The 24857-nt window shown below is 53.8% G+C and overlaps 1 protein-coding gene across 2 annotated transcripts in view; it reads right to left on the bottom strand.

The window, feature by feature from the left end:
- Positions 1-1261: 1261 nt before the first annotated feature.
- The window catches only part of MARCO (macrophage receptor with collagenous structure), a 35834-nt gene continuing 12238 nt past the window's right edge, over positions 1262-24857 (bottom strand). Inside the window, exons 2-16 of one of the 2 annotated variants that reach the window (XM_039234866.1) lie at positions 24410-24511; positions 23367-23576; positions 22037-22072; positions 17239-17283; positions 16917-16961; positions 16569-16676; positions 12982-13080; positions 12851-12886; positions 12266-12364; positions 12111-12173; positions 4459-4503; positions 3318-3416; positions 2751-2795; positions 2086-2262; positions 1262-1530 (exon numbers count right to left, since the gene is read on the bottom strand). In XM_039234866.1, coding sequence (XP_039090797.1) covers positions 1400-1530; positions 2086-2262; positions 2751-2795; positions 3318-3416; positions 4459-4503; positions 12111-12173; positions 12266-12364; positions 12851-12886; positions 12982-13080; positions 16569-16676; positions 16917-16961; positions 17239-17283; positions 22037-22072; positions 23367-23576; positions 24410-24511 — 1340 coding nt within the window. In that variant the 3' untranslated portion in view covers positions 1262-1399. The remainder of the gene's footprint in view (positions 1531-2085; positions 2263-2750; positions 2796-3317; positions 3417-4458; positions 4504-12110; positions 12174-12265; positions 12365-12850; positions 12887-12981; positions 13081-16568; positions 16677-16916; positions 16962-17238; positions 17284-22036; positions 22073-23366; positions 23577-24409; positions 24512-24857) is intronic. The other variant, XM_039234867.1, reaches the window with a different exon arrangement.

Raw genomic sequence — 24857 nt, 5'->3', positions numbered from 1 at the left:
TAGCTTCTTCACCTTGAGACACCCACATGGAGGTGACTTGTAGACAGACCTATATGACTGGAGCCCAGAAGAGAGGTCTGCACTTGGAGTATAGGTTGGGGAGTCAATAGCTCAGAGATGGAAACTAAGGCCATGGATGGGAAGTGTTGAGTGTGTACTTAGGTCTTGAGAAGAATTGTGTATTCCTGCTTACACTTTCATGCTGCTGCCTTCACCGGGAAACAAGTGGTAGAGGGCATCTAGGTGGCACAGCCGAGCTCGGCCCGCAGTGAAGAGGCAAAACCAGGCAGCCCTGCAGCTTGAAGCAGAGCTCCCTGGTGGAGCGCAGCCTGGATGGGCCAATCTCCGGACGATCTGCAGGGGCATGAATGAGCATAAACAATATTTCTAACCTATCAATACTTGGTGCAATTTGTCATGCAGCAATAGCTAACCCATACAGTGAGTGTTTCTGATTAGTTCCTTTTTCTGTTTCAGAAAGTTCAGGTCATGTCTCACCAAATTCCAACTTCTCCGTCCTGCAGAGATCCATCTATGTTTTTATTTGCAGTAGGTAACTCCTGGGCCCAGCCCTTCCATTGCCCCTCCCTGGGTTCTGACCTTGACTCCACTATTTACAAGTGACCCTGGGCAATTTTCCTTGCCCTGAGGCTGAGCTCCTCATGGGTTCAGTGCAAATGATGATACCTTAGAGTCATATCACACATGCAGCTCACTCTCCCAGATTTAACATTTACCAAAGCATTTATAATGCTGAGAGAGAGAGAGAGAGAGAGAGAGAGAGAGAATACTCATGAGAATGCACTCAGAAAATATATAATCCAGGGGAAGCCTAAAAAGGGAGAGGGAAGTCAAGTTTCTCAGAGCTGCTCTCCCTTCTTGGTTTAATTCTGTTGTTCATTCAGTACATGTGTACCAAGCCCCTACATGGGTGAATAAAACAGACAATAGTCCTTTTATTTATGGAGCTCACATCCTAAGAAAACTAATTTTCATGCTTAAAGCCACAGTTCCTATTTATCATGCAATATGCCATCTAAGACATACCAACGTCCCCCTTCACTGGCGGATGGATGGAAGGGAGGGTCGTGCCTCACTTTGACTTCAGGCACTCTTCACTTTCCATGTCGCATTCAGCTCCCCCAAATTGAGACTCCACTGTTCCCCCAGTGAGAACTCAGTGAAATGGGTGCGTTGAGTGGGCTCCTCAGTAATGGATGAGAGGTACAAACTAGTGATTTCAGCCCCAGCCAATGACATTACCAGGTAGCGCTTTGAGCTTTATTAGTGACCCCACCCCAGAGTGAGCCCCCAGAGAGCAGCGGCCCTGCCCCAGGTGAGTTGAGTGTCCCTGCCTGCAGACACTTTGGGAGCAGAGCAGTGGAGGGGCTGTGAGGGGTCAGCTGCATTCCACACCCGCATCCTCACTGTGGTTGCAGTTGTGAGAGCCCCAGCTATTCTTGCTGCAACTCCACAGGGTTCCCTCTGTCCCTTGACAGGCGACGTTATCCAGCCAGATATCCCCAGTGCCTGGATATACAGAAGGCAAGGAGAGAGAGGAAGCACAATTAGGGGCCAACTTCCATTTGGCGGTAGACAGCTGATCTTCCTCGCATCTACTCAGGTCCAAGGTGCTGATTTATTTTCTCATCCCTTTGCACCTTCTCCTTAAAGACGGTCACAACATGGCCTGTCCTGGTCTCTAGTTTCCAGACCAAGCTGAGATGAACACCTGCGTTTGCCTGCCCTGCCTTCCAGGACCTGTGCCTAGCCGTCCTTTAGAGAGTCCTGCCTCACAAGCCCCGTCGGTCATGGAGCGACCTGGCTTCAGGGCCGTGCAGACAGTGGTCCAAGCCAGGTTAGCGGGAGCCCCAACCAAACCCTTGCTCTCACTGCTGGGAAAGGGAAATCATCTCTTTCCTGGGGCCACCCGCCTGGAAGGCTGTCCACCAGGGGCACTGAACTCTAGGACTGTTCGTTCAGTTGCTTAAACCAACCCTTTTCTTTGAACCCACACTCACTGAGTCACTCACAGCCAAAGGGAAGGGCTCAAGGAAAGAAGCTCCCGGCTGAAGACCCACTCACCAGGTGTCATGTTGACAAGGGCCCTTCCCCTGGAGAAGCCCAGCATGCGGCAGAAGACAGTGGCATCTGAATTGTCCCAGTCATCATCGCAGATGGTCCCCCAGGCACCGTTATAGTAAACTTCAGCCCGGCCTCGGTTTCTAGAGCCAATAATCCTGACGGACACTAGGGATTCACCTGGGTGCAAGACGTACATGAGAGACGTGAGAACGGCCTGGGGCTCCACGCAGATGCACTCTCTGCTTCTCTGTTGCTGGAAAAGCAAGCCCCCTGCGTGACCGTCCCCAGCACCAGGGATGTCCACATATGGTACCCGCACAACCTCCATGCACCTGCAGGTGACCTTGCCTTGCCTTATTGGGAAAAGAAAAGGAAGAGGTGAGGGGAAAATAGAGGGAGGGAAAGAGGGGAGGGGAGACACAGGGAAGGAGGGAAGAAGAGAGAAGGAGAAGGAATGGGGGTTCAGTGGGGGGAGAGGATGGGAACTAACTGGCTGTGTTGTGGCTCTCAGCCAGGGGCAGGCTTAGCCAAGGCACGAGCCGGTTAGCTCTTCCCAAACTGAGGAATTTCTCTGAGAATTGGACCCGCTCCCCCTCGCACCTACAGTTCTCAAGTACAGAGTTTCCTCTAAAGCCCAAATTTAAAAGAATAGAAAGAATGATTACCTTTTTGACCTTTTTGTCCCTGTATCCCTTGCTGTCCAGAGGATCCTGTCACAAGGGGGGGAAAAAAGCCCCATACACAATATGAAGGCAACCAAGAAGCCAGGACCTCCTCACCCTTCTTTGCCAGCACTGGGAGGAGGGTGGGGGATGGGGGAAGGTCAGACTCTCTCTTCCAGTATTCCCAGTGACCTGGCATCGTGAGTGCTGGATGTACCCTGGGAGCCGATGACTGAGCAAGACGAAATAGGCTTACACTACAGCATGCAGGATTTAAGCTAGATCAGTGAGGAGCATGTAATAGGGAAGAGGTATGGAGTGGGGAGCAGCTGCTTTGTGGAAAGTTCCAGTGGCCTGGGCACGGGCTGGGCGTCATGCGATCACTGGTCCACATGTCCGCCCAGGACGTGCCTTATTCACCTCTGCATGCTCAGGGTCAAGGGCAGTCCCAGCCCATAACTTGTCCAGGGAGGAGCCAGCAAACCTCTACACCTCTGGTTCTGGAAACTTCCAGACCCCATGCAATAGGGACTCTCCTTAGAACCCACAGATCAGAGACGGAGGCCTTACCTTTCACTCCTGGGTCTCCCTTTTGGCCTTTCAGTCCGGGTGCACCAGTGAGGCCTACGAGGCCCGGGTTTCCTTTGTCGCCCTTCATGCCTGCAGGGCCTGGAGAGGAGAGAGGCCATGTTGGTCAGATGCTTTGTTCTGCTTTCCCAGGGGAACCAAGGACCTTGGTCTTCAGGGACCGTGTTGTCCTTGACCACCACGTTTCGCGCTTCCATGAGTGGGCCGTTTGGGTGTTCAGCCCTGCCTGTGGCCCACCTTGAGGGGCAGTGGGAGGTGGGGCATTGCTCTGATCTCCCCCCGGAATCCCCTCTGAATGCTGGTTGAGCAGACACAGGTAAAAACAGGTGACAGGACTCCAGGGGTTGTGGGTCCTCATTGAACGGTATGATTGTGTGCAAGTTCTGGCCATTGAGAGAACGTGCTATCCTGTGTCTAAGTCCCCCATTCTCCTTTAGCAAGTGAAAACAGGAACTGAATACGCAGATCAGGAGAGAGGCCATGTTGGTCAGATGCTTTGTTCTGGATCAGGAGGAAGAAAGAGGGTTCAAGAAATGCGTCTGGGAAGTTTTACGTTGGTGCCCATGGGGGCGGGACTGTGGAGAAGACTAGAAGGATGCTCTCTGTGGGAAGCGCTGCGTGCAGTGACCAACCACAGGTGGGGGCTTGGGAGGTGATCGATCTAACAGGCTCGTGGGAAGCGGCAGGGAGAGGAGGGGAGGGGCTTGAGGGGCCAAAGGAAAGACAGAGATGGACCATGGCAGGTATGGGGAAGCAGAGAGAGGCCCCACAGCCCACCTGGCAGGTGGAGATGAAGGCCACACAGCTCCATGGTGGGCGTACGGCCTGAAGCTACCAGCTGGCCCAGCTCTCCGGGCCCTTCTTACCCTTTCTCTACCCTCAGCCAGCCCCCTACCCCTACCCCCTCAGGTTACTGAGTTCTGTCGCTCTCCAGGTTTTCCAGGGGAAAGAACCTGAGGCTTGAGGGACAGAGCCCTGGAATCTTAGCCTCAAACAGGCTTGGGCGCCGGCCCGTTTGGGGAAAGGTTATAGCATCATGTTCAAAGTCAACCCGACCTGTCCTCTAAGCGCGAGGTTTTCCAGACATCATTCTGAGAAATTAAAATGAAGTCCGGCCCTTTACCTGGAAATCCTGATTCTCCTTTTGTTCCTTTCTGTCCTTGAAGTCCTAAGATCGAAATACAAAAAAAAAAAAAAAAAGAGGGGAAGATAATAAAACTTAGATATTAGACACTTTTAATCTTAGACAACCTCTACTTTTTGCCTGATTAATGCAGACGGAAAGATACATTGGTTCTCCACAATTGTTTAAAGCCTCCTGAGCAGAGCATAAAAGGAGACAGACTGCAGATAAATGGGGACATGTGTTGAGGACAAATAGAAATGGAGTAGATGAAAGTCTGCCTTAGACAGACAGACAGACTCTGGATTTAGTGGCTGGCCTTCTTCGTCCGATTGTAACGAACTCCAGTGTGTCTAACTCCAGTCCCATTCCTTCCTGCTGCATTTTATTGGAAAGGAATTGAGAGATATTTTGAAAACAAAGTTGTCTTTATTTCCAAAAGCCTGTGGAGGGGACTCACTGGTCGCCAGGAGTGTTTGGGGGCTCTTACCCACAGTGGTTGCTCTGTAGAATTTGTTGGTTTATTTCATCATGGCCCTAATGTGGCATAAGATCTATGTGGCTAAAGGGTCTCATGTCCAGAACATGGAAAAATAATCACTGCCATCATTGGTGATGATAGTATTTGTGGTTCTAATGTGAAAGATCCTTTCTCTCTCCCTCCTTTCCTTCCCTCCTTCCACCCACTCATCCCCTTGTTCACTGACTTTCCTGGAAGACCCACATGAAGAGGAGAGAAATAACAGGTAGGGAATACTTTGCTGGTTTAGCACCACTGTGGTTTCCTTTTTATTTTTTTTTGTAAACTTTTTTAAAGTTTATTTATTTATTTTGAGAGAGAGAGCAAGCCAGTGGGGGGTTGGAGGCAGAGAGAGAGGGAGAGGGCGAGAATCCCAAGCACACTCCACGCTGTCAGTACAGACCCCGATGTGGGGCTCAACCCCCGAATCGTGACATCGTGACCCGAGCGGAAATCAAGAGTGGGCCACTTAACTGACTGAGCCGCCCAGGTGCCCTGAAACGTTGTGGTTTCTTGACTTTTAGCGCCAAAACCGATTTGATTCCAGAGAAACAGGACTCTCTAAGACACACAGACTTGGGGAAATGAAAGCTCAGTATTGCCTGGGAAGCCACAGTTGCTAGAGACGAACAAGAGGAGCACTGTGCTCACCTCCACACGCCCCCAACTGGCGTCCTTCCCTTGGCTCAAGTCCACCTGTGGCAATGACCAGCAGCCTCAGGGAACCCAGTTACCCAACTTGCCCATTGCCTGGGGGAAGTTCCTACCTGGGGAACTTCCTGCCTCTCCCTTCAATGTCTGACTTTCCTAAGCACCTACTGTGTGCTGGTCAATGGGCGGCAGGCGAGGGGCCTGGCGGACCTCTTCGGGATCCCTTTCTGGAATAATGAGCAAGGACATTCCTGGCTCCCAGCAGCCCTTGCGATTATTCCCCTGAGGCCGGGAGCCGCCTGGAAGTAGGTAAGAAACCCCAGGACTCAGAGCTGCTACTGTAGGCCTTGGCATCAGAGAAGCAGGAAGCACTGGAAGGATCTGAGAGGGCAGCGAGTTCAGTCCCTCATGTTAGGGATGGGACGGGACCAAGGATCGGAAGGAAGTTTCTTCTAAGGGCTAAAGGACCCTCAGAGGTCAGACCCTGGCAGGCAGCCCCAGCTCACTCCGGGGCCATTGACACGTGCTGCAGCCCCTCCCTCTCCCATCCCCTGGACAACTCAGATCAAGCCTGTGAAACCCGATAAGTTGTCAGATGTTGCCAACTGTGAAGCCTTCTCTGGCCTCGCCCATGGATGGCACACTCCCTTTCAAGGGAGCAAAGTGGCCAAAGTCAGAGACCCCGGGCTTGCATCTGCCTCTGTGACCTTGAGCCAGGCGCTGCCCTCTGGGAGCTCCACTTTCCTCCTCTGACTCTCCTGGCTGCCTCGGGGCGGGGGGTGGGACACTCGGGAGCCTGAAACGAAGCCCTCCGTGTCATGTGCTGAGCTTCATATCTGGCGTGTGCTCAGTAGACACCGTCCCAGGGACCCCATGGACCCTGTTTTCATGCATCTGCCTCCCCTCTCAGTGGGGAGTGCCTCAGACACTGGCCCACGTGAGTTCTGGGCTTGCTGCCCAATGAGTCCCATAAATGTTTGCTGGTGACCTGAGGTCGCCCAGCAGAGGTGGCAGATGTTTCCCCTCCCCTCACCTACTTCTGAATTGCATGTGTCAAAATTAGAGAGGAGAAGCTACACTCAGAAATAATGTCTTTGGTTGTTAATAAATAGAAAGACGGGCCATACCTTGACTCTTGGCTCTTTGCATCCTAGAGGACACCGGGTTGCAGAAATCTCTACCTCAAGAGTCTGTCCCTGGAAGACAGGTTCAGGGACGCGAGGCCCTGTGACCTCCCCTTATAGTCCCTTCCCGAAGAAGGGCCCAGCTCCAGCTGTCCCCAACGCACCAAACAACAAGCACCCTGTACAGACAGAATCCCCTATTCTCTAGGTCTGTGGTCCCTGCAGCATGACCCCACCCGGCTCATTTCTCACACCGTCCTCCCTACCCCCTTACCCCCTTGGGGACTCTGCTGCTGCCAGCCCTCTACCAGGCACCACGCCAGGGGCTTCACAGGTACTGCCTCATTCCATCTTCCAGCTGCCCTACACGGTAGTGCCATTTTCCTTCTTACGGAAGAGGAGGAAGTCCACAGTCCCAGATGCCAGGTGATTTATCCAAGGTCACACAGGTAGTGTGTGGCGGACTTGAGTTGTAACCCAGGCCTGGCCTCCCCTTGGGTGCTGTAGCTCCCTGTGTCTGGTTCCCACAGCAGCTCACACCTTCCTGGAGTTGCCCTCGGGCTGTCTACCTGCTTCCAAAGACACCCCCGGCCCACCGTGGGCCATCCCGCTCCCCTGAATGAGTAGTCACACTCGGGGTGCATCAGAATCACCAGCACAGGGCTTGCCAGACAAACCAGCCTGTTAGGCTCTACCCGATGTTGCTGATTCAGTGGATCTGGGGTGGGGATCTGAGACTCTGCACTTCTAGCAAGTTCCCAGGTGAACTTTGATGCCATTGGTCCAGAGACCACTGCCTTAAACAAACCTCACTGATGCTTTAAGGGGGCACAGCCCACCTTCTCCCCACTGCCTTCCTGTCTGGGAGGCCAACAAATGCTGGGTTTCTCCTCTTAACCATAGCTAACTGGGTTTTCCTGGATATTGCACACATCCCAAGCTGAGGGGACCCCAAACTATGTATTTGCAAGGTGTTTATTTAGAGAAATGATTTTCTCCCAAGAAAATCATGTAGTTCGAAAGCACTGTCCTCTTACTGTTTAGCGCTCAGCTAGTATTTTGCCTAAAAGCTTGGAATGTTCCCGCTCTGAGGAGAAACTGTCCATTTCAAACCCAGAGTGCTGTCAAACTAGCAGGGACAGGGATATTATTCTAGACTATTCCTCTCATTCCACAGGGGAGGAAACTCCAGCCCGGGGCAAGTTGGGGAGCAAGTCTCCCAACTCTGATTTAATGCAGAAATTTCTAGTGCATTAGGAAACTTTCTTCAATGCTTCCCTGACATACAGGTTAAGTGGAGCTTGGCAAGTCGATGAGTTTAATAACTGACAGATTGAGCTGCGTAGCAAGCAGGGGACCAAACACTGAGTGCCTGTAGAAATCTGCAGCTATCCCTGAGAAATTTAGAGGCAAATGAGAAAAGTTTTATAAGTGACAATTTAGTAATGTGATTTGATAGAATTCAGTAAATTCTGGGGCTAACTCAGTCCTTAGACATGGGGGCTGGAATGAGCTGAGAAACTATATTCACAATGCAGGGCTTAATTGCTATTATGACTAATTCTTTGCTGCTTACCTTCAAAGTAAAATGTCTTAAAATACAGACGAGAAAACGGATTTCAGGTTATTTGCATTTTGGCTTTGCCTCAAGAGGAAAATAAAAGAACATGGGAAATTCAGATTCTTGCTGTATTTTAGACAGGAAGGGATGTTGAGATGCAGAACTTCTAATCAGATCGGTGTTTTGGAGCTGAAATGTTTTGGCTGCTTCTAACATCATTTTATGAGGTGGAATGAGAGAAAGAGAAATGGCATGACCACATGATGAAGCGAGCCCTTCCTCATTTCCAAACAAACTTCAGAACAGCTAAGGGATTTTGAGCTAAAATTATGTTTTTGTGTGTGGGGTTTTTGTGTTTTGCAATTCTCCCCACTTCAAAATCAAATGATTTTGTCATTCTTTGGAAGATCAAAGGTTAAGGGGAGAAACCGAAGTTTGGGGGGTTTGGTAAACTGCTGTTCAGTGAATGCTAAAGGAAATGACCCTGAGAGACAGTTCTGCTGAGTGATAATGCCCGACTTAATACATTAACTGTGTACTTTGTCTTCCCGACAGAAGGAAAAGAATTTCCTCTTCACCATCTTTAATCTGAGCTGGCTCCTTTCTCTCGAGAGGTGTCAGTGAGGGAGGGGAAACATTTCACCAGGATGGGGTGGGGTGTGGTTAGTGGCTGTTCACGGCAGGAGGGGGATCTGGTGACAGAGCCAGGATTTACCTGGGAACAGAAGTCCAGGCGATTCTGACTTCTCTGGAGCTCTACGCTCTGTTATTCTATATGACAAAGTCTGGAACAGCACAGTTTTGGAATCTGACTTTGGGATTAACTCCTGGATTCAGAGTATATTCAGGAGAGGCTTTGCCCTTGAGGGAGTCTTTGCTTCCTCTGCTGTAAGGTAGTGAAACTCAGGAGTGTGGGCAGGGGAACTAAGATCAGGGGAGTAAATCCCAAGCACAGCGCCTGGCCCAGAGGCATTGCTAATCATAAACAGGCTTCTTTGTTTAGATACATGTAATTAACGCACGATAATAGGATCTAGCTGTTCCCTAGGTCAAGCCAAGGCACTGTCATTTCTCTGTTCTCATCTAGGGGGGCTAGATATCCTCTTGAGAGATTAATGATTTTATTTACGAAATGGGAAATACATTGGTTCACAACACTGGCTTGATATCATCCAAACTGGATAAACACTGGAATGTCTCCAGTTTGGGGAATACCAGCGTCCTGACATGAAAAAGTGTGTATTATCTTCCATGATAAGAAGGCTGGGATCCTGTGTAGGGGCCCAGCCTTCCTTTTCCTACTTCAGAAATCTCCAAAAATTCATTAACCCCTGACTCGGGGAGGTGGGTAGACCCGCCTGTGTGTGACCAGATTATGGACCTGTGGGCATTCCCTCTTGAGATGTCCATGTGGGCCATTAGCTACAAGATCAAGACCGGCATTTGGATTTGTGTGGGAAATCTATGCAGTTGTACATAAGCTGTAAGTATCACACGCTCCACGCTGAAAACATAACCACCATGTTTACTCAAGGCAGGGGAGCCAGAACTAAAGAATACCCCTTAGCATTTGCCCGTTTGGGATTCACCAGCAGGCCTGATTGGTGGAAATCCCCCCAAAAAGTGCTCAGCAAATATACAGGAACTTGATAATGGGGTTAAACTGATCCCCAGGCTAAGGGCCAACAGTCTCTATGCTGTAAGGGAAGTGGGTTTGGGGGTAAATAATGAAGAGCCGTAACAGGGCCTGAGAACGTCATCTCCTTCTCAGAGTGGTAGAAGCTGCTAGAGCCTCAGCTCTAATCGTCCCTGGCCTGGGATGGAGAGAGAAGGTGTGGGATGGAGAGTGCCCGATGGGGGTAAGGGAGCACGTTCAGGCCTCCATGCCTGGGCAGGAAGGCGGCCTGACGGAGTGCAGTGGGCGAGGCCTCAGGCTTTGGGCTTGGATTCCAGCCCTGGCTTGTCCTGGCTCCTCAAGGCTGGGCAAGTTGCAGTGAGACAGAACTTAACTTAACTTAACTTAACTTAACTTAACTTAACTTAACTTAACTTAACTTAACGGTGCTCCTTGTGGATAATATTATGCTTTTCCCCGAATACCCTTGCTTGGTTAAGATTAAGAACCATTGGTCTGGCAGTGGGGGAAGAGTGGGGACAGGTGGGGACAGAGACTCACTGTTTATAGTTGAGGGGTAAAAGCCACCATCCTTATGAAGCCAAACAGAAAACTCAGGGACAGGGCAGCCTCAGGCCCTAAAATCTGGGACCAGAGAAGGTGACAATACATGTGATCAGGAGGAGGTGGCAGCCCACATGTCAGGGGCATCTGACCACCACAGCCAGATGGAACCTTTCTAGAAGGTGACACCTGGCTGCCTGCCTTCAAGTGGCATCTACATGGCATCAGGGAGCAGATATCCTCCCCACACTGACACGCAATCCATGAACAAGAAATCAACTCCAGGAGCCCATGGACTGGAAGGGCAGTGGGTGCTAGAGGTGCCTGGGCCACAGCTCCTGATAATCTTCAGAAAAGCCCAGATAGCTGAAGGCCCAGAGTCAAGTGCCAGCCAGGAAGTGGCCCCACTTACCCCTCTGGCCAGAGCTCCTGACCCTCTCTCACGTCTCCACCCTCGATGCCAGGGACATCAGCCTACAGAGCCCTCCCGCATTCTTCTGTGACTTCACTTGCTCTGTTCCCTCTCTCTAGATTTCCTATCCCCCTCCTCCACAGGGCCAAGCTCCACTCATTCTACTACGAGCCCCAGCTCTAGCCCTTACATCGTTCCTGTGCTGCGCTGTCTTTTGCCACCCTTGCCAGACAGGGGACACTGTGCAACTGAAGCACTTAGCTGAGTTAAGTCACATTTAAGGACTCAATCCATCCATCAGTCAACCCGTTGATCATTGAGCACTGAGAAGACACAACACTGGTGCAGGTCTGTGCACCACTCCGCACGAGGGCATCAGGTTGTCTCACACGGACTGGCCTTCGGCTCTGGCAGAGGCTGGGGTCACGGAAGACTGTCCCTGGCCACCCTACGCGGCCGCACAGCCCACACTCTCGCCCTTGTGCCGCTACCATACTTCCAGGCTGCACTTGGCTTTCTAATGGGCATTGGCCACTTCTCCATGGAACAGCTCACAATACGGTGTGCCTGGCACAACCTGGCAACAGTCTGTGTGCCCGTGTCCTGCCCCAGCCTGTGTGTGTGAGGGCAGGAAGCAAGCATCACGGTGATCCAGCACCCAACACAGTGGCCCAGACCTTCTAGGCCACAGTAGGTGCTCAGACTCAGAGACTCAACAAAATTGGCGTAGAGGTTTAGGACGCAGATCACACTAGTTTGATGGTTTGTAACCTAGAGGAACTTGGCATGAAGGTGTCTACTGTAGTCACTGTGACTTTGGTCACAGGGGTCACTCCTCCCAGCCTGAGTCCCTTTGGGACAATCCCCTACCCGGATTCAGAGCCCTGGCCCTTGGGGCCCCCCTACAGGTCAGCAGGAGAGAAGAGAAACTATACACAGAGCTGGAAGGCAGGCCAGGAGGCAATGTGGGCCAGCTGCCCTTCTCTTCTCGTTAGTGGTGGAGGTTTGGCTGCTGGGCAGAGAGAGGACAGCCTTAGGGCTTTGAGCTAAAAGGGCCCTGGCAGAGGGAAGTGGCCTTAATCAAGGTGCCTCAGGGACCAGAGCCCAGGAAACTCTGTGCCTCCTTCTCGGGGGCCCTCTGAGAGACAGTGCTCCTCCCTGTCCACCCAGCACCCCCTCCACCCCCTACCCACACCCTCTGTTACCTGGGTCCCCCTTGCTTCCCTTCATGCCGTCGGCTCCTGGTCTCCCGGGTGTCCCTGATGGTCCTGTACAGCAGATGCCCGGAGAGCATGAGGGCTGGGTTCTGTGGCTCTTCAGACATCACTTCCCATGCCCCCCGCAGGAGCGAGGATCTCACCTGTGAGCCCGGGGGGGCCAGCGCTGCCAGGCTCACCCTTGGCACCTGGGGGTCCCACCGTGCCCGGAGAACCGGGAACACCCTTCGCTCCAGGTTGCCCTGCAAGTCAAGTGACAACTGCAAGATTGGGGGTGGTGGGCAGAGAGCCTGGCCGCCCACCCCTCCCTCTACTCCTCTCTCTTCTCAGCCATGACACGGGTACCTCCTATCGCCTCGTGTGTTCCTGAGCAGCGTTAAACATCTCCCTTTAGAAGCCGTGAACTAGCCCAGTCCGTAGGAGATAAGTTACAGCCTGAGCAGTGTGTTCATCTTTGCTGGGACTCTGCAGTGTCTGGGGCCCACGGGCTCCCTGGGCACCCTGGTCGTGGCTGTGTGTGCCACACCCCTGCGCGGCAGACCATGGCCAAGCTCTAAGGGGATGCCAACCAAGCCCGTTCCTCCCAGGCGGGGGCTGGCTTTGAGAGACCCCATGTGGTCCGCATTAATGCTACAATGAAATTAAAGACGGTGGAGTCATGTTCTGGACTTGACTTTGCCCAGCCACAGTAGCAGTTCGAATGATGCCTGGGTTCCCAGAGTTCTTACCTTGGTCTCCTTTCATTCCGGGAGATCCAGCCACACCTACAATGAAGAAGGATTTTAGGGAGTTTGTTCCCCTCTAGCTCAGTCTGCCAGAGAAACAGGGAATATCTACCGGCCAGTGGACGGCCTCTTACCTGGGGGACCTGGCTTCCCTGAGTCACCTTTGCTCCCCTGGGCTCCAGGGGGTCCCATGGCCCCTGCGTCTCCTTTCATGCCCACGTCGCCTTTGCTTCCTGAAAAACCAAGGAGTCATGGTCAGGCACAGGAGGAGGACAAAGCCGGTCGCAAAGTTCCCCAGACACTGTCCCACCCAAATTCCAAACTCGAATTTCTTGGGCTCTGCCTACCTGGTGCCCAGAAGTGGAAGATACCCTCAAGGAGCAACCATCTTGCCCCAGACACCGGGTGTAAACTCGTGAGAAATGGTTGAGGTCACCTGGCCCGGCCGAAGGGCGGTGGAAAGCCCGGAAGCCAGGCTCCCAGGGCCGCAGTCAGCATGCTGGTCCCCTTGGGAGGGACCACAGCCTAGGCTCAACCAGCGCTGCCCGGCTCATTTCAGTATCTGCCTGTGGGGAATTATTCTTTTCTTTTCCAAGCCTCCCAAACCGAAATCTGAATATTCCAGAATGCCGATCCCAGATGCCGAGAACAGAAACTCGAAGGCATGAGTGGAGAGAAAACCATCGCAGCAGCTCGGATGCCTGCCAGTGCTCCAGCCTTGCCTGGTGCCCAAGGTTTCAAATTTTCCACTTGTCATCAGCATTCAAGGCTTGCCCCAGCCTGTCCTCTCCTCGGTCCTCCACTGAGCTCCCTCCTCCTCTCTGCCACTGCACGGCACATATCAATCGCATGGGGGCTGGCAACCTCTTCCCAACCTGCGGGCCTGGCTGCAGAGCGGGCTGCACGCCCTTGTTAGCTGTGCCAGCTGGGGTCTCTTTGTCCGCAGCCCACTGGCATGGCTGGTGTCGCGGCCACTAGTCACGGTCCCACCCCGGCAGCGGCCTCAGCCCTGGGACAGTCTTTTTGGGATAGAATGAGGTTAAAAGGCTCCACTGCACTCTTTACCTCATATCAGAGCTGGGAGGCCTCAGAGGGATAGTAGCCTTCTCTCCCGTGAACTGGGAAAGGAGACAGAGAGGTCGGAGGCAGGGGAAGGAATTACCTGTCATGTGAAGCTTTCTGGTCTAAGCGTGGGCTGGCTTTAGGGGCAAGGCTCGGGGAGTAGATTCTCTGAGGTGGTTTAGGTACTTGAAGGATGATTATTCCTTGATGGGAAACAAGGTAATCAGAGAGGGCTTGGTTCTGGTTGAGATCTCTTACGGCCTCAGGGGCAAGCAGCAAAGAATGTAGTTCTTGCTCATCCTGGCTGTGCACTTTGGCAGAAGGGACAAATGGCCTCTGGGAGACTGGGCTAGGAATTACTTCTCTGGAGGAGTTTGCTGGTGCCCGACTGCCCCAGGTCAGCCAGAGCCATCCCGTTATGGGAGTGGATTCGGGAGTGTGGTCTGGGACCGAGTCTGCGTGTGGCTATGACTGCCACACGTCCATCGAAGGGGTGGGCCTGGGGAAGCAAGGCGCTCTCAGTGAAAGGACCAGAGTCTGGCACCAACGCGTGAACTTCAGCTGCCATCTGGTGTCAGAACGTTTCCATCACAGCTCAAGGAAAGGTGGGGAAAACAGACAAGGCCCCTGGAACCTCCCCAGGGGCCTTCGTCCCATTGGCTGGGACAAAGCACAAAGCCTCAGGACCCCTGGAGCAGGCCCCTCTCCCCAGTCCTGTCCACCTGCAGGGGATTAGGAAAACGGTGGGTGAAAGGGACCTTGTGGTCTTGGGAGAGGAAATCTAGGAAGAGGAGGGGTGGGGAGGAGACCCGATTTCCGAAGAACTGAAACTTCTGAGTTTCCCCTAGCCAGCCAACCACAGCTTTTCCAGGCAGAGTGCGGCCGCCTCACCCTGATCCCCAGTATCTGCATATCTGGGGCACTGGATGAGTTGGGGGGGGGACACAGTAGAGCACCCGCTGCACAGGCTGGCTCTCATCCCCTCCTCTGGGACTGGCAGGGTCACCTTGAGAAAGTCTGGGCCTCCCTGTCCTGTTACCCAGTGAGCTACAGACAGCAGCCTTTGGAATCACCCTTAGAGGTCAACTGTCTAACCATCTGCCTGGTGCACAAACCGCCCTCAGTCTGCCAAGGAGAATTCTGCAGTTCCCCTCCCCTTCCCCGCCCCCCCACCCCCAGTGGCCCCTGAGCCCCGCGCATGCGCATTTCCTCACAGGGACCCCTGAGTCCTAATGCCTCCCTCCTCTGGCACCTCAGCACGAGTGGCTCTCCTGAAACCTTTGATCATCACTCCTCATTTTCTGCAGCCAGCCCAGAGCAAGCGTGTTTTCTCTTCCACGAGTGCCTTTCTGAACTTTCAGGATGGTTGACTCATGGTCGTCTCCCTAAGGGCCCTCTTCCTGAAGGCCCGAACCCCAGTCTCTTATAATGTAAATAATTCCTATTTGGGTACAGCACCACACATCGTGTGTCTTCTATTACTGTTGTAACCATCCTTATTGAAGGTTGCTCTTATTATCCCCCTCTTAGAGGTGAATAAATTGTGGGTCAGAGAGGTCGAGGCATTTGCCCAAGGTCGCCCAGCTAGGACCCAGGACCGTAGGGCGGTTCTGATCTCAGAACCGAGATCCTCCCCTTTCTACCTTAAGGAATCCCTAACGCTACTGATATCTAACCGTTATCATTTGTTTAGGGTTTAACCATGTGGCAGATAGTTTGAAAATACGATCTCTGGCCCTTGTCACTGCCCTACAAAGGATGCATAATGTAATTATTATTATTTTTTAAATGTTTATTTAGTTTTGAGAGAGCGCAAGTGGAGGAGGGGCAGAGAGAGGGGGACAGAGCATCCGAAGCCGGTTTGGTGCTGACTGCAAGCAGCGAGCCCGATTCGGGGCTCTGACTCACAGTCTGCGGGATCATGACCTGAAGTTGGAGGTTCAACCGACTGAGCCCCCCAGGCGCCCCTGATTATTGTCATCTTAATTGCCATTCTTTGCTGAAATGAAGAAACTAAACCTCAGCTGGTTAAGTCATGTGCCTCAAGGCGCAAGTGGACAGGTGCAGAGCAGGGGTGGCATCAAGCCCGCTCGCAGCACGGCCCTCATTCTCCCTACTGCACCCCAGAACCACCGAGGGGGGGTTCAGGAGGCAATGTGACACGGGCATGAAGGTGCTGGGTCACAGCCAGAGGCCCTGGCGCAGCGCTTCTCAGAGCCCCCTGGACTTCCGGCGTCAGAATGTCCAGGACTTTGAAACACAGACTCTTAAACTCTGGACAAGGGCCCCCAATGGTTCTGAGGTAGCACCTGCTTCTGGAATCAACCCCTTCCTCCTCCCTGCCAGCCAGTGTCCCCCGCCTACCCGCCCTGTGTCCACCTCACAATGGCTGCCACCCTTCAGCACCCTCTCCGCAGAGCTCCTGGCACAGCCTGTGTCCTCACTCGTCACAGGGTGTGGCTGCCATGACGCAGTGTCTCCCCCTACACATGCTACTCTCAGCTCTCACATTCCTGGTCTCTGCTCACCTGGGCAGATGGGAGCACAGGTGTGCTCCTCGGAGGGAGCAGAGCACAGCCCCGCCCTCAGTGGGACTGCACAGACTGCCCAGCCCCCAACCTCTCCCCCACAAGCCCCGACACCCCTACACGCCCCTTACCTGGGAGGCCCAGGTCTCCTTTGTCTCCCTTAGCCCCGGGTTCCCCCTTCGGGCCAACAAGTCCCCCGTCGCCTTTGCTGCCCTTCTCTCCTTGCCGTCCTGGGGTGCCTGGGCGGAGAATGGCCAACAAGATGGGCTCCCAGCGTCCTCCTAGGTCCTTCTGAGCCAAGGAGGCTGGGGGATGGCAGAAGTCTGGGGATGTTAGGTCATCTCTCGGGGGGGGGCTCTGTGAGGCACCGAAAGACTCCAAAGCAGGGGACCGTGGGAGGGCACCAAGCCCCTGGGGCTGCAGGCGGGGATGGGGGAGGGGGTACCCGGCTGAGCCCAAGCAGGGGAAACACACATTACCAGGGGCTCCTTGTTTGCCTGGAGCACCAATGGGTCCTTGGAGGCCTGTGAAGAAGGAAAGAGGAACCAATCACAGTGCTCTGGGCTCCTGGTCAGCTGAGGTTCTAGAGCCTGCAGGAGGGGACGAGGGTCCAGCAGGAGGGGAGGGGCTTTGGTCTATCTCATTCTCTCTCTCTCTCTCACACACACACACACACACAGCCCCTTCACAACAGCAAGGAAAAGAGAGATGGGGTGGGGATGGGGGGTGAACGGCTGAGTTTCTTAGGTGCAGGGGTATAAACGAGCCACGCCCCTGCCTCCTCACCCAGCCCCTACCCACCTGCCTCTCCCTTGATTCCAGGCGGACCTTGGAGTCCCGGGGGGCCTGGAAAGGAAAAGGAATTCAGAACGTAGCCTGGACGAGGAAGAGAAACAGGGTTACAGGGCCAGGGGACAGATGCCGGTGCGTGTGGCATCATGGCATGCCACGGTAGGTCCCCTTCTCAGCCAGTGGCCTTGACGGGCTGGGGATGCCAGGCATGCCCTGGGCCCCTAAAAGACCTGAAAAAGAGGAACAGAGACACCAGTGGGCCAACTCACGAGGTATGGCGACAAGGCCACGAACTGTCGCTGAGACTGAGCCGAACGGTGTGGAAGGAAGAATTGGAAAGTCAGGATTCCTTCTTGTGGGAAGTGCACGGCCTAACAGGCAAAACGCAGTCCTATGGATGAGGGAGGCTGCAAAGACGGTCCCGCTTCAGGGAACACCACCGCCCCCTCAGCTGTGTGGCCTCGTGCATGTCACTTCATTTTGAGCCTCAGCTTCCTCGTCAGTAAAATGGGGTTAATATGCCCAGTTATGCAGGGCTGTCCGGAGGCAGGCTCGAGATCAACAGAACCTACTTTTGCTACAACGTGCATGCGGTTGCATCCCTTTCTGAGGGCTGCCAGGCAGACTCGGAATCCTGACAACCCAGGAGGGTGAGACGTCCCATTCTAGTTCATTCGGACTGCTGTAACACCACAGAGCTGCTGGCTTTGAAACAACAGACCTTCATTTCTCCCAGTTCTGCAGGCCGGAAGTTCAAGATCCTAGAGCCAAGAGCTAGTGTGGTTGGGTTCTGGTGAAGGTTGTCTTCTGGGGTGCAGACCGCTAACTTCTCACTGCGTCCTTGAGTGGTGGTGGTGAGGGGGTGCCCAGGGAGCTCGTTGGGACCCCTTTGATAAGGGCACGAATCCCACTCAGGGGGGCCCCTCCGCTCATGGCTGACTCACCTCCCAAAGGCCCCGCCTCCTAACACTGTCACTCTGCGTGTTGGGTTTTCTGCATATGAATGCTCATGAGAGAAGACCACTCAGGCCACAGCGTGTCCCCCCATCACCACAAGGAGAGTGACTTTCTGAGATGCATGGCTTTGCCTGAGGTCACACACGTGGAGAGAGCCCGGCAGATTCCAGGTCTCCCAATGGCAAAGCTTGTCCCCGAGTCAGGGCAGCACGGTGACAAAGCCTTTGACACGCTTTCTATTTCGGAGTTAGAGCCCCAGTCTGATTTGCGGGACCCATAATGCTGTGTCTCTCCTACATTCACAAGACGGGGCGGGAGGGCAGAGGGAAGGGAGCAGAGAAGGGACCCAGAGTCCCTGTCACACAAGTCTCAGGGAAGGAAGGGCGCTGTGGAGAATCAGTTCGGGTGCTGACCGCTGGTCTCTACTGGCCAGCTGTGTGGCCTTCACGTGGCCTCGCCCACTGTCCGGTGGGACACGGGAACAGTGCCACCTGCCTCCTAGGGTCCTCAGGGGTCATGGGACATGGTAAAAACCCAGGGAAAGTGGGCTTTGGCTACCCTTCTTAGCTAAAGGGAAGAGGCAAGAACTCCAGAGACCCCGTGGGTACAGGGTTCTGGGTACAGGCCCCTGCACCTGGCCCTTTAGGAGTAGTTCCCCGCTTGTGATAGGATTGGTCCAGATCCTCAGGGTGTGAGTCCCTAGGATCCTGTGCCGGTCAATATGACTCCTTTCCACCACAGGCTATTCAGGCTGGACCATCTCTGCTGTGGTCGCCTGGTCTCCGGGGCGGGAATGGGATTCGCTCCAGCTGCTCCTCCAACTTTGCCTGACTTTACTTGAGTACGCCAATGTACCTCTGAGCCGGTTTCCTTGTCTGTGAAATGGGGGCAATAGCAGCAGCCACTTGGGGTTAGTGTGAGGAGTCAACAGTACACGTACCAAGGGGCACCCCCTTCACCGCCCCTGACCCAGGCCGGCCTAGTCCCTGCCGCTCCCAGCCTGTCTTCCACCTCTGCTCCTCTGGTTCTTGCACTTTGGCACACAGGTGTTCCTTCTTTGCCTTCCTATGTTCACCAAACCCCCTTCCTACCTCAGGGCCTTTGCACATATGGGTCTCTGCCTGGAACGCATATTTCCTGACACTCTCCGCTCATACTCAAGTCAAGGCTGAAAGGTCTCTTTGGAAAACTTCCCAGCACATGAAGTTCTGTTCCGTGCTCTCTTTACTTAGGGAGTTGTCCCAGTCTCTCAGAGCAGAAGGGACTGTAACCAAATCATGCTTCCCTGGGGGCAGGGGGTCTGTCTGTCTTTCTGTGTCTGAATTCCCAGTGCCTGGGAAATGCCTGGTCCTTAAGAGGCTTTCAGTAAATATTTGCTGGGAAGAGAGTATGGGTGGATTCCACATTACCCTTTCCCCAAACTTAACTTAGGTGAAGCTTCCCTCTCTACCCATGCCTGTTCTGGAAGCTTGGCCAGAATGCAGTTTCTCAGAAGGCTGCCTCCAGGCCAAACCAGTCACCTCTGAGCTCTGCACCCAGACATCCCCTGGGACCCATCTATTGGTCACCAGGGGCCTTTCAGGAAAGCGTGCCTTTGGGGAGCCCTCACCAGGCAAGGCAGGCCATGGGGGAGGGGGGAGAAATTGCAGGCTCCCTGGGGTGGGCTGGGTGGTGGGGGAAACTAGGAAGTTGTCTGGGGGTTGCTGAGTTCCAGCTGCTAGAGTCAGTTTCCAGCCTCTGGTTTCTGGGCCCCAGAAGAGAGAAAGATGGGGGACAAAGAGGTAGTCAGAGACAGAGAAAGGCTGCGAGAGACGTGAGAGAGAGAGAATGGGAGATTACATACATACATACATGTGCAGATCTTCTTGACTCACAAGGGGTCACATCCCGATATACACAATATAAATTAAAATATTCTAAGTCGAAAATGCATTTAATGCGATGAAACTACTGCACATTACAGGTCGGCCTCACCCACCGTAAATGCACTCAGAACACGTATTTTAGCCTACAGCTGGGCAAAGTCATCTAACGCGAGCCCAGTTTATAACACTGTTGACCTTGTCATGGAACTTACTGACTAATGTATTGAAAGTGAGGAGCAGGATGACTGTCCAGGACGGAGTGGTTGTCAGTGGAGTGGCTGTTTGCTCTCCTGATCGTCTGGCTGACCCAGAGCAGCCCCGCCTAGCATCACGAGAGACTATAGTCCCTCCTGTCACTAGCCAGGAAAAGATCCAAATTCAAAATTTGAAGTACAGTATCTGCTGAATGTGTACCACTTTGGCACCATTGTAGGGTCCAGAAATCGTAACTGGGGCCACTGTACATCAGCGACTGTGTGTACGTTCACACAGAGAGACAGAGACTGAAGGGCAGAAGGTAGGCTGCCCCCACCCTGACCGTGAGCTCTGTGTCTCTTCCTGGAGCCCTGGGCCTGCGGTAGGTGCTGGGGCAGACTTCAAACGTCAGACTAAGCCCACTGGGTTGACAATAGGTGTAAGCCCTGATCAAGGAATTAGCTCCTTCAAACCTCCAGAGGAAATAACAAAGCAAATAATAACAACAGACAACCACAACGGCACTATTGAATGCTTCCTCTGAGCTGGGCGCTGGACTTAGCATTTTTACATTCATCATTTTTATTCTCACCCCAATCCCAGGAGGGCTTGGGATTTTCCCACGGTGCTAGGGGAGAGCACAGAACTCACAAATGTTAAGCAATTGGCTCAAGGCCACCCAGCTCCAGAGGGAGCCAGTGTTTGTCCCTCTGTGATAGTCACACAGTGCACACTCGCACCTTTGGCCAAGGCTGCCTCAACTCTTCCTGGCCAGTGGGGGCGCCTGGGTGGCTCACAGTCAGTTAAGTGTCCGACTCTTGATTTCGGCTCAGGTCATGATCTCACGGTGCGTGGGTTTGAGCCTTGCCTCCTGCTCTGCACTGACAGTGCACACAGCTCTTCCTGGACAGCAGTGTGAACTGGGCCATATAGGAAATATCATGAAGCCAAGGAGTTCTGTCCCAAGAAAGCCATGTACCCTTCTTTTCCAGGTGAAATTTCAAGCATTTGGGTGATAGAATGGAGTAGGAGGTGGAGTGAAGTGTGTGTACATGTGTGTGCATGTATGAGACAAGACCTGCATGTGGTCAAGTAGAAAGGAAAAGCAACTGAGGCCCAGGTGTCTTCCTCGGAGAACACTTGCTACTGTCAGACGTTTGTCACACATCCCTTCACATGAATCTTACAGCGTCCGCGTGAAGTGAGTTCAATTGTCTCCATTGGTTTTTACAGGGCTGAGTGGCTGAGGTTCCAGAAAAGTTAAGTAACTGGCCCCAAGTCACACAGCTAGTAAGCAGCAGACCCGGGATTAGAGGCTGCCCCTCCGGCCTCTTCCCCACGTCATTATGGTGCTCTAGGAGACACGAGCGGTGCGGCTCTGGAAATTATCACAGCCAGGTGGGGTGACAAGCTAGGTTTCAGGTAAGAGGCCGCTGAAAAGAGTGCTCCTGGGAGACAGAGGGGGAGTCCTGCATGTGCAGCAGGGATGCTGGGGGGAGAGGGAGCAGGAGAGATGCACTTGGGATGGCCTTGGACGGTGGCTTAGATTTGGCTGGGTGGCATGATGGGGAAGCCATTTCTCATTCCAGGCAAGGAGCAGGGGAAAAGCCCAGAGGCTGGGAGTCCCGACATGGTCAGGGAACAGAGAGCAAAGCCAACTGAGGACCAGCGAGTTTGTGGGGGTCTCTGGAGGTCTCTGGAAGGTAAGCTGGGGTTGAGGCCCAGAAGGGAGCCCCTTGGGGAAGGCTGTGGGGAGTGGGCGGCGTGGATCAGAGGAGAAATGAACATACCTGGAGCGCCTCGTTCTCCTTTGATCTGGAACAGCTCTGCAAGGGGAGAGGAGAGGGTTGTAGGCTGGGCCGTGTGGGCGCATCTGCAGAGAGCGCAGCTCAGAGCTGGAAGGCTGCGCCCTTGGGGCCGAGGGGAGATGGGGGATTTGGCCCACAGGAGCCAGAACTCGGGTATTTTCCAGGAATGAGTTTCTTGAAAACGCCCAAAGTTTAGTTGGAAGTAGTGGTGGGCACCGGAGAGCGATAGATCCCTGGGGGCCACAGGAGTGTAGAAAGAAGGTTGAGACCCCCGGACTCTACCCTGTGTTGTCCCAAGACCTTACAGCCAAATCCGTGAAGGAAGAGCCTCAGGTTAAAGGCAGTCCTCGTGCGGATCATGCCTTCACGTCTCATGAAGGGAGGGGTGGTCTCTGTGTCTCAGCATCTGAGCCTGGACTCCGCCCCTCTTCCATAGCCATCACCTCTCTCCACCTCATGGCTCGGCCTTTATCTGTGCTCACTGGGGAGACCACGGCCTCCGGGGGGCCCTGTGTCCGTTCAGCATGTGCTCCCAGGGGCACAGAACCTCAGTCATGGAATTGTTCCCAAAGCCCGAGCTTGTCCCAGGCCTAAGAGCTGGTGCTCCGTCCAACAGCGTGGACCGTGCAACAATGAGGGCACACCGAGCGGCTGGTTTTGCCCAAATCAGCTCTTCCTGTCCCGGAAGGAACAGCCAGAGAGAGTGGCGGGTGCAGTGGGTGGACAGCCTTGCCTGGCCCAGGGAAGACCGAGGGAGGGGGAGGCCACTGGCATGTCCACCTTCAGGGTTGTCACCTCCTGTGTGCAGCCCTATCTTCCAAGCCACCATGCTTCCCCCGTGGGCCCACCGCCCTCTCCCTCCAAGGTTCCCACGTGGCCTGGACGGGCTTCGTGCCTACCATGATGCTCTTGCCACCAGCATATCAGTTGGCTGCATGGGAGCAGTGCTGGGAATCGCCCCAGGCTCTGTGTTTTACCCACCTTCCCAAACATTCTAGATCCACCTGTGGGCTTTGTGACTAACACCTGGCCTCGGGCTGTTTGCTCTTGTCCGTGGCTCTTGGAGGTCACACTCTGCTTGGATAGAGCCCTTGGTTCCTAGGTTCTTGACCCACCGGTCTACACCCCCAATGGGGCTGGAACCTCATGCCCCACCCCGTGTGGCTCTCACCTCTTGTCTTGGGCCAGGGTTCTGGAATGCCCTCTTTGCCAAGGAAGGAGATTCAGGCCCAAAGAACCCCTTGCCCATGAACCAGCTGCCCCTACTTTCCATCCTCTGAAGCGTCCCAGTGCAGGAAAGAGGGGGCCAAACCTGGGCTCTGAGTGAAGTTGTCCACCTTCTGCAGCAGGTGCTCCTGTCTGGTGCGGACCTGGGTGATCTGGGCCTGCAGGACTTGCAGTCCCAGGAGAGGCGGGACGGGCATTGACTGGAGCAAAGAGAAGGACGGGCTGTCCTCTGTGGCCAGCGTTCCATTGGTGAAGTGAATCTCCAGGGCCCAGAGCCGCTCCTGCAGATTCAGAACTGGACACCCCACCCCCACCCCACAGCATCCTTTTAGGGACCTCATTAAAGCCCCAGGCATGTGAGCATGTCCCGGACATTCCTGTGTCATATGTATAGCTTCTGTGGGTCCTGAATACTAAACACGCATTTCATGTGCTATGAGGACCCAGCATGAGCACAGAGCTCTTTTTATATCTTGCACGTGTGCACTTTACACCATGATGTCACACGTTCACAGAATATTCCTGCAGGGCCTAGGGACATACCTACAGCATCACGATCAACCTTCAACCTTCCCGCAGGCTCTTGGCATGAATGTATGATGACTAATATACTGGCATGACCTAACCACGCGTGACCTTAATATGCAAGTGACTCATGTTTATGACAGCTGAGTGCGCGATGTTCTTGTGTGACGTCAGCGTCTGCAGATGGGATTGCTTCACGACCTTAATATTTGGACTGGGGACACTTTGAAAGTTAAATCATTTGAAAATGAACAGCCTGCTCAATAAAGCCCCTTCACACTCAGACACTAGGGATCCTTGATGAAAGCGGCACACGACATTGTGGGCGAAATTATTGCTCTGTTCACTGCTATAGGCACACACAGGTTCACGTGAGCTTTCTCTCTCTGTCTCTCTCTCTCAATCTGTCTCTGTCTCTCTTTCTCTCATACACACATGCAGACACACACATACACACATGCTCCTATGGCCACTCTCCTCCCCATCCATGTGGCTACCCAAGGACTAAGAACTTTCTGTCAACAGGTGACCCCACAGCTCTTCACTTAAGCCTGAGCCCTGTGTCAGCCCGGGAAGCACCAGGCAGAACCCAGACCTCTTTACCTTTCACCACCAGCAACCCGGCACCTGTGGTAAGGAGAATCAGATAGATGACCACTATGACCGTGGAGCAGTTCACCGCCTTTCTCTTCCTTGACTTGTGATCTGAAACGCAACCCAGGTAGAAAGTAGCTATTGCAGAAGGCAGAGGGCAGGAAGCCCCAAACTGTGTCCGATCCCCTCTCTGTGTGAGCAGAGGGCTTCCTGCGAGGTCGAGGGCAAAGACACAAAGTCTCACTGCCTCCAAATCTTCCCCCTGATCCTCCTCTTCCCACAAGCCTGGCAGTGCCACTGTTGGTCACTCATTGGGGTGGCTGGGGACACAAACACCCGGCCACACAGCATTAGCTGCAGAACACAGTCCTTAAGCCAGGCTCAGTGTCAAAGCCCCAGCACGGTGCCCGGAAGTAGGGGGCCCTCAAGAGAGGCTCATCAGGCGAGTTGATGAATG

The sequence above is a fragment of the Hyaena hyaena genome, unplaced genomic scaffold, assembly GCF_003009895.1.
Source record: "Hyaena hyaena isolate Hyena2069 unplaced genomic scaffold, ASM300989v1 scaffold_91, whole genome shotgun sequence".
Taxonomy (NCBI): domain Eukaryota; kingdom Metazoa; phylum Chordata; class Mammalia; order Carnivora; family Hyaenidae; genus Hyaena; species Hyaena hyaena.
The sequence above is the reverse complement of the archived record's forward strand: the minus strand, read 5'-3'. Positions and strand labels throughout refer to the sequence as shown.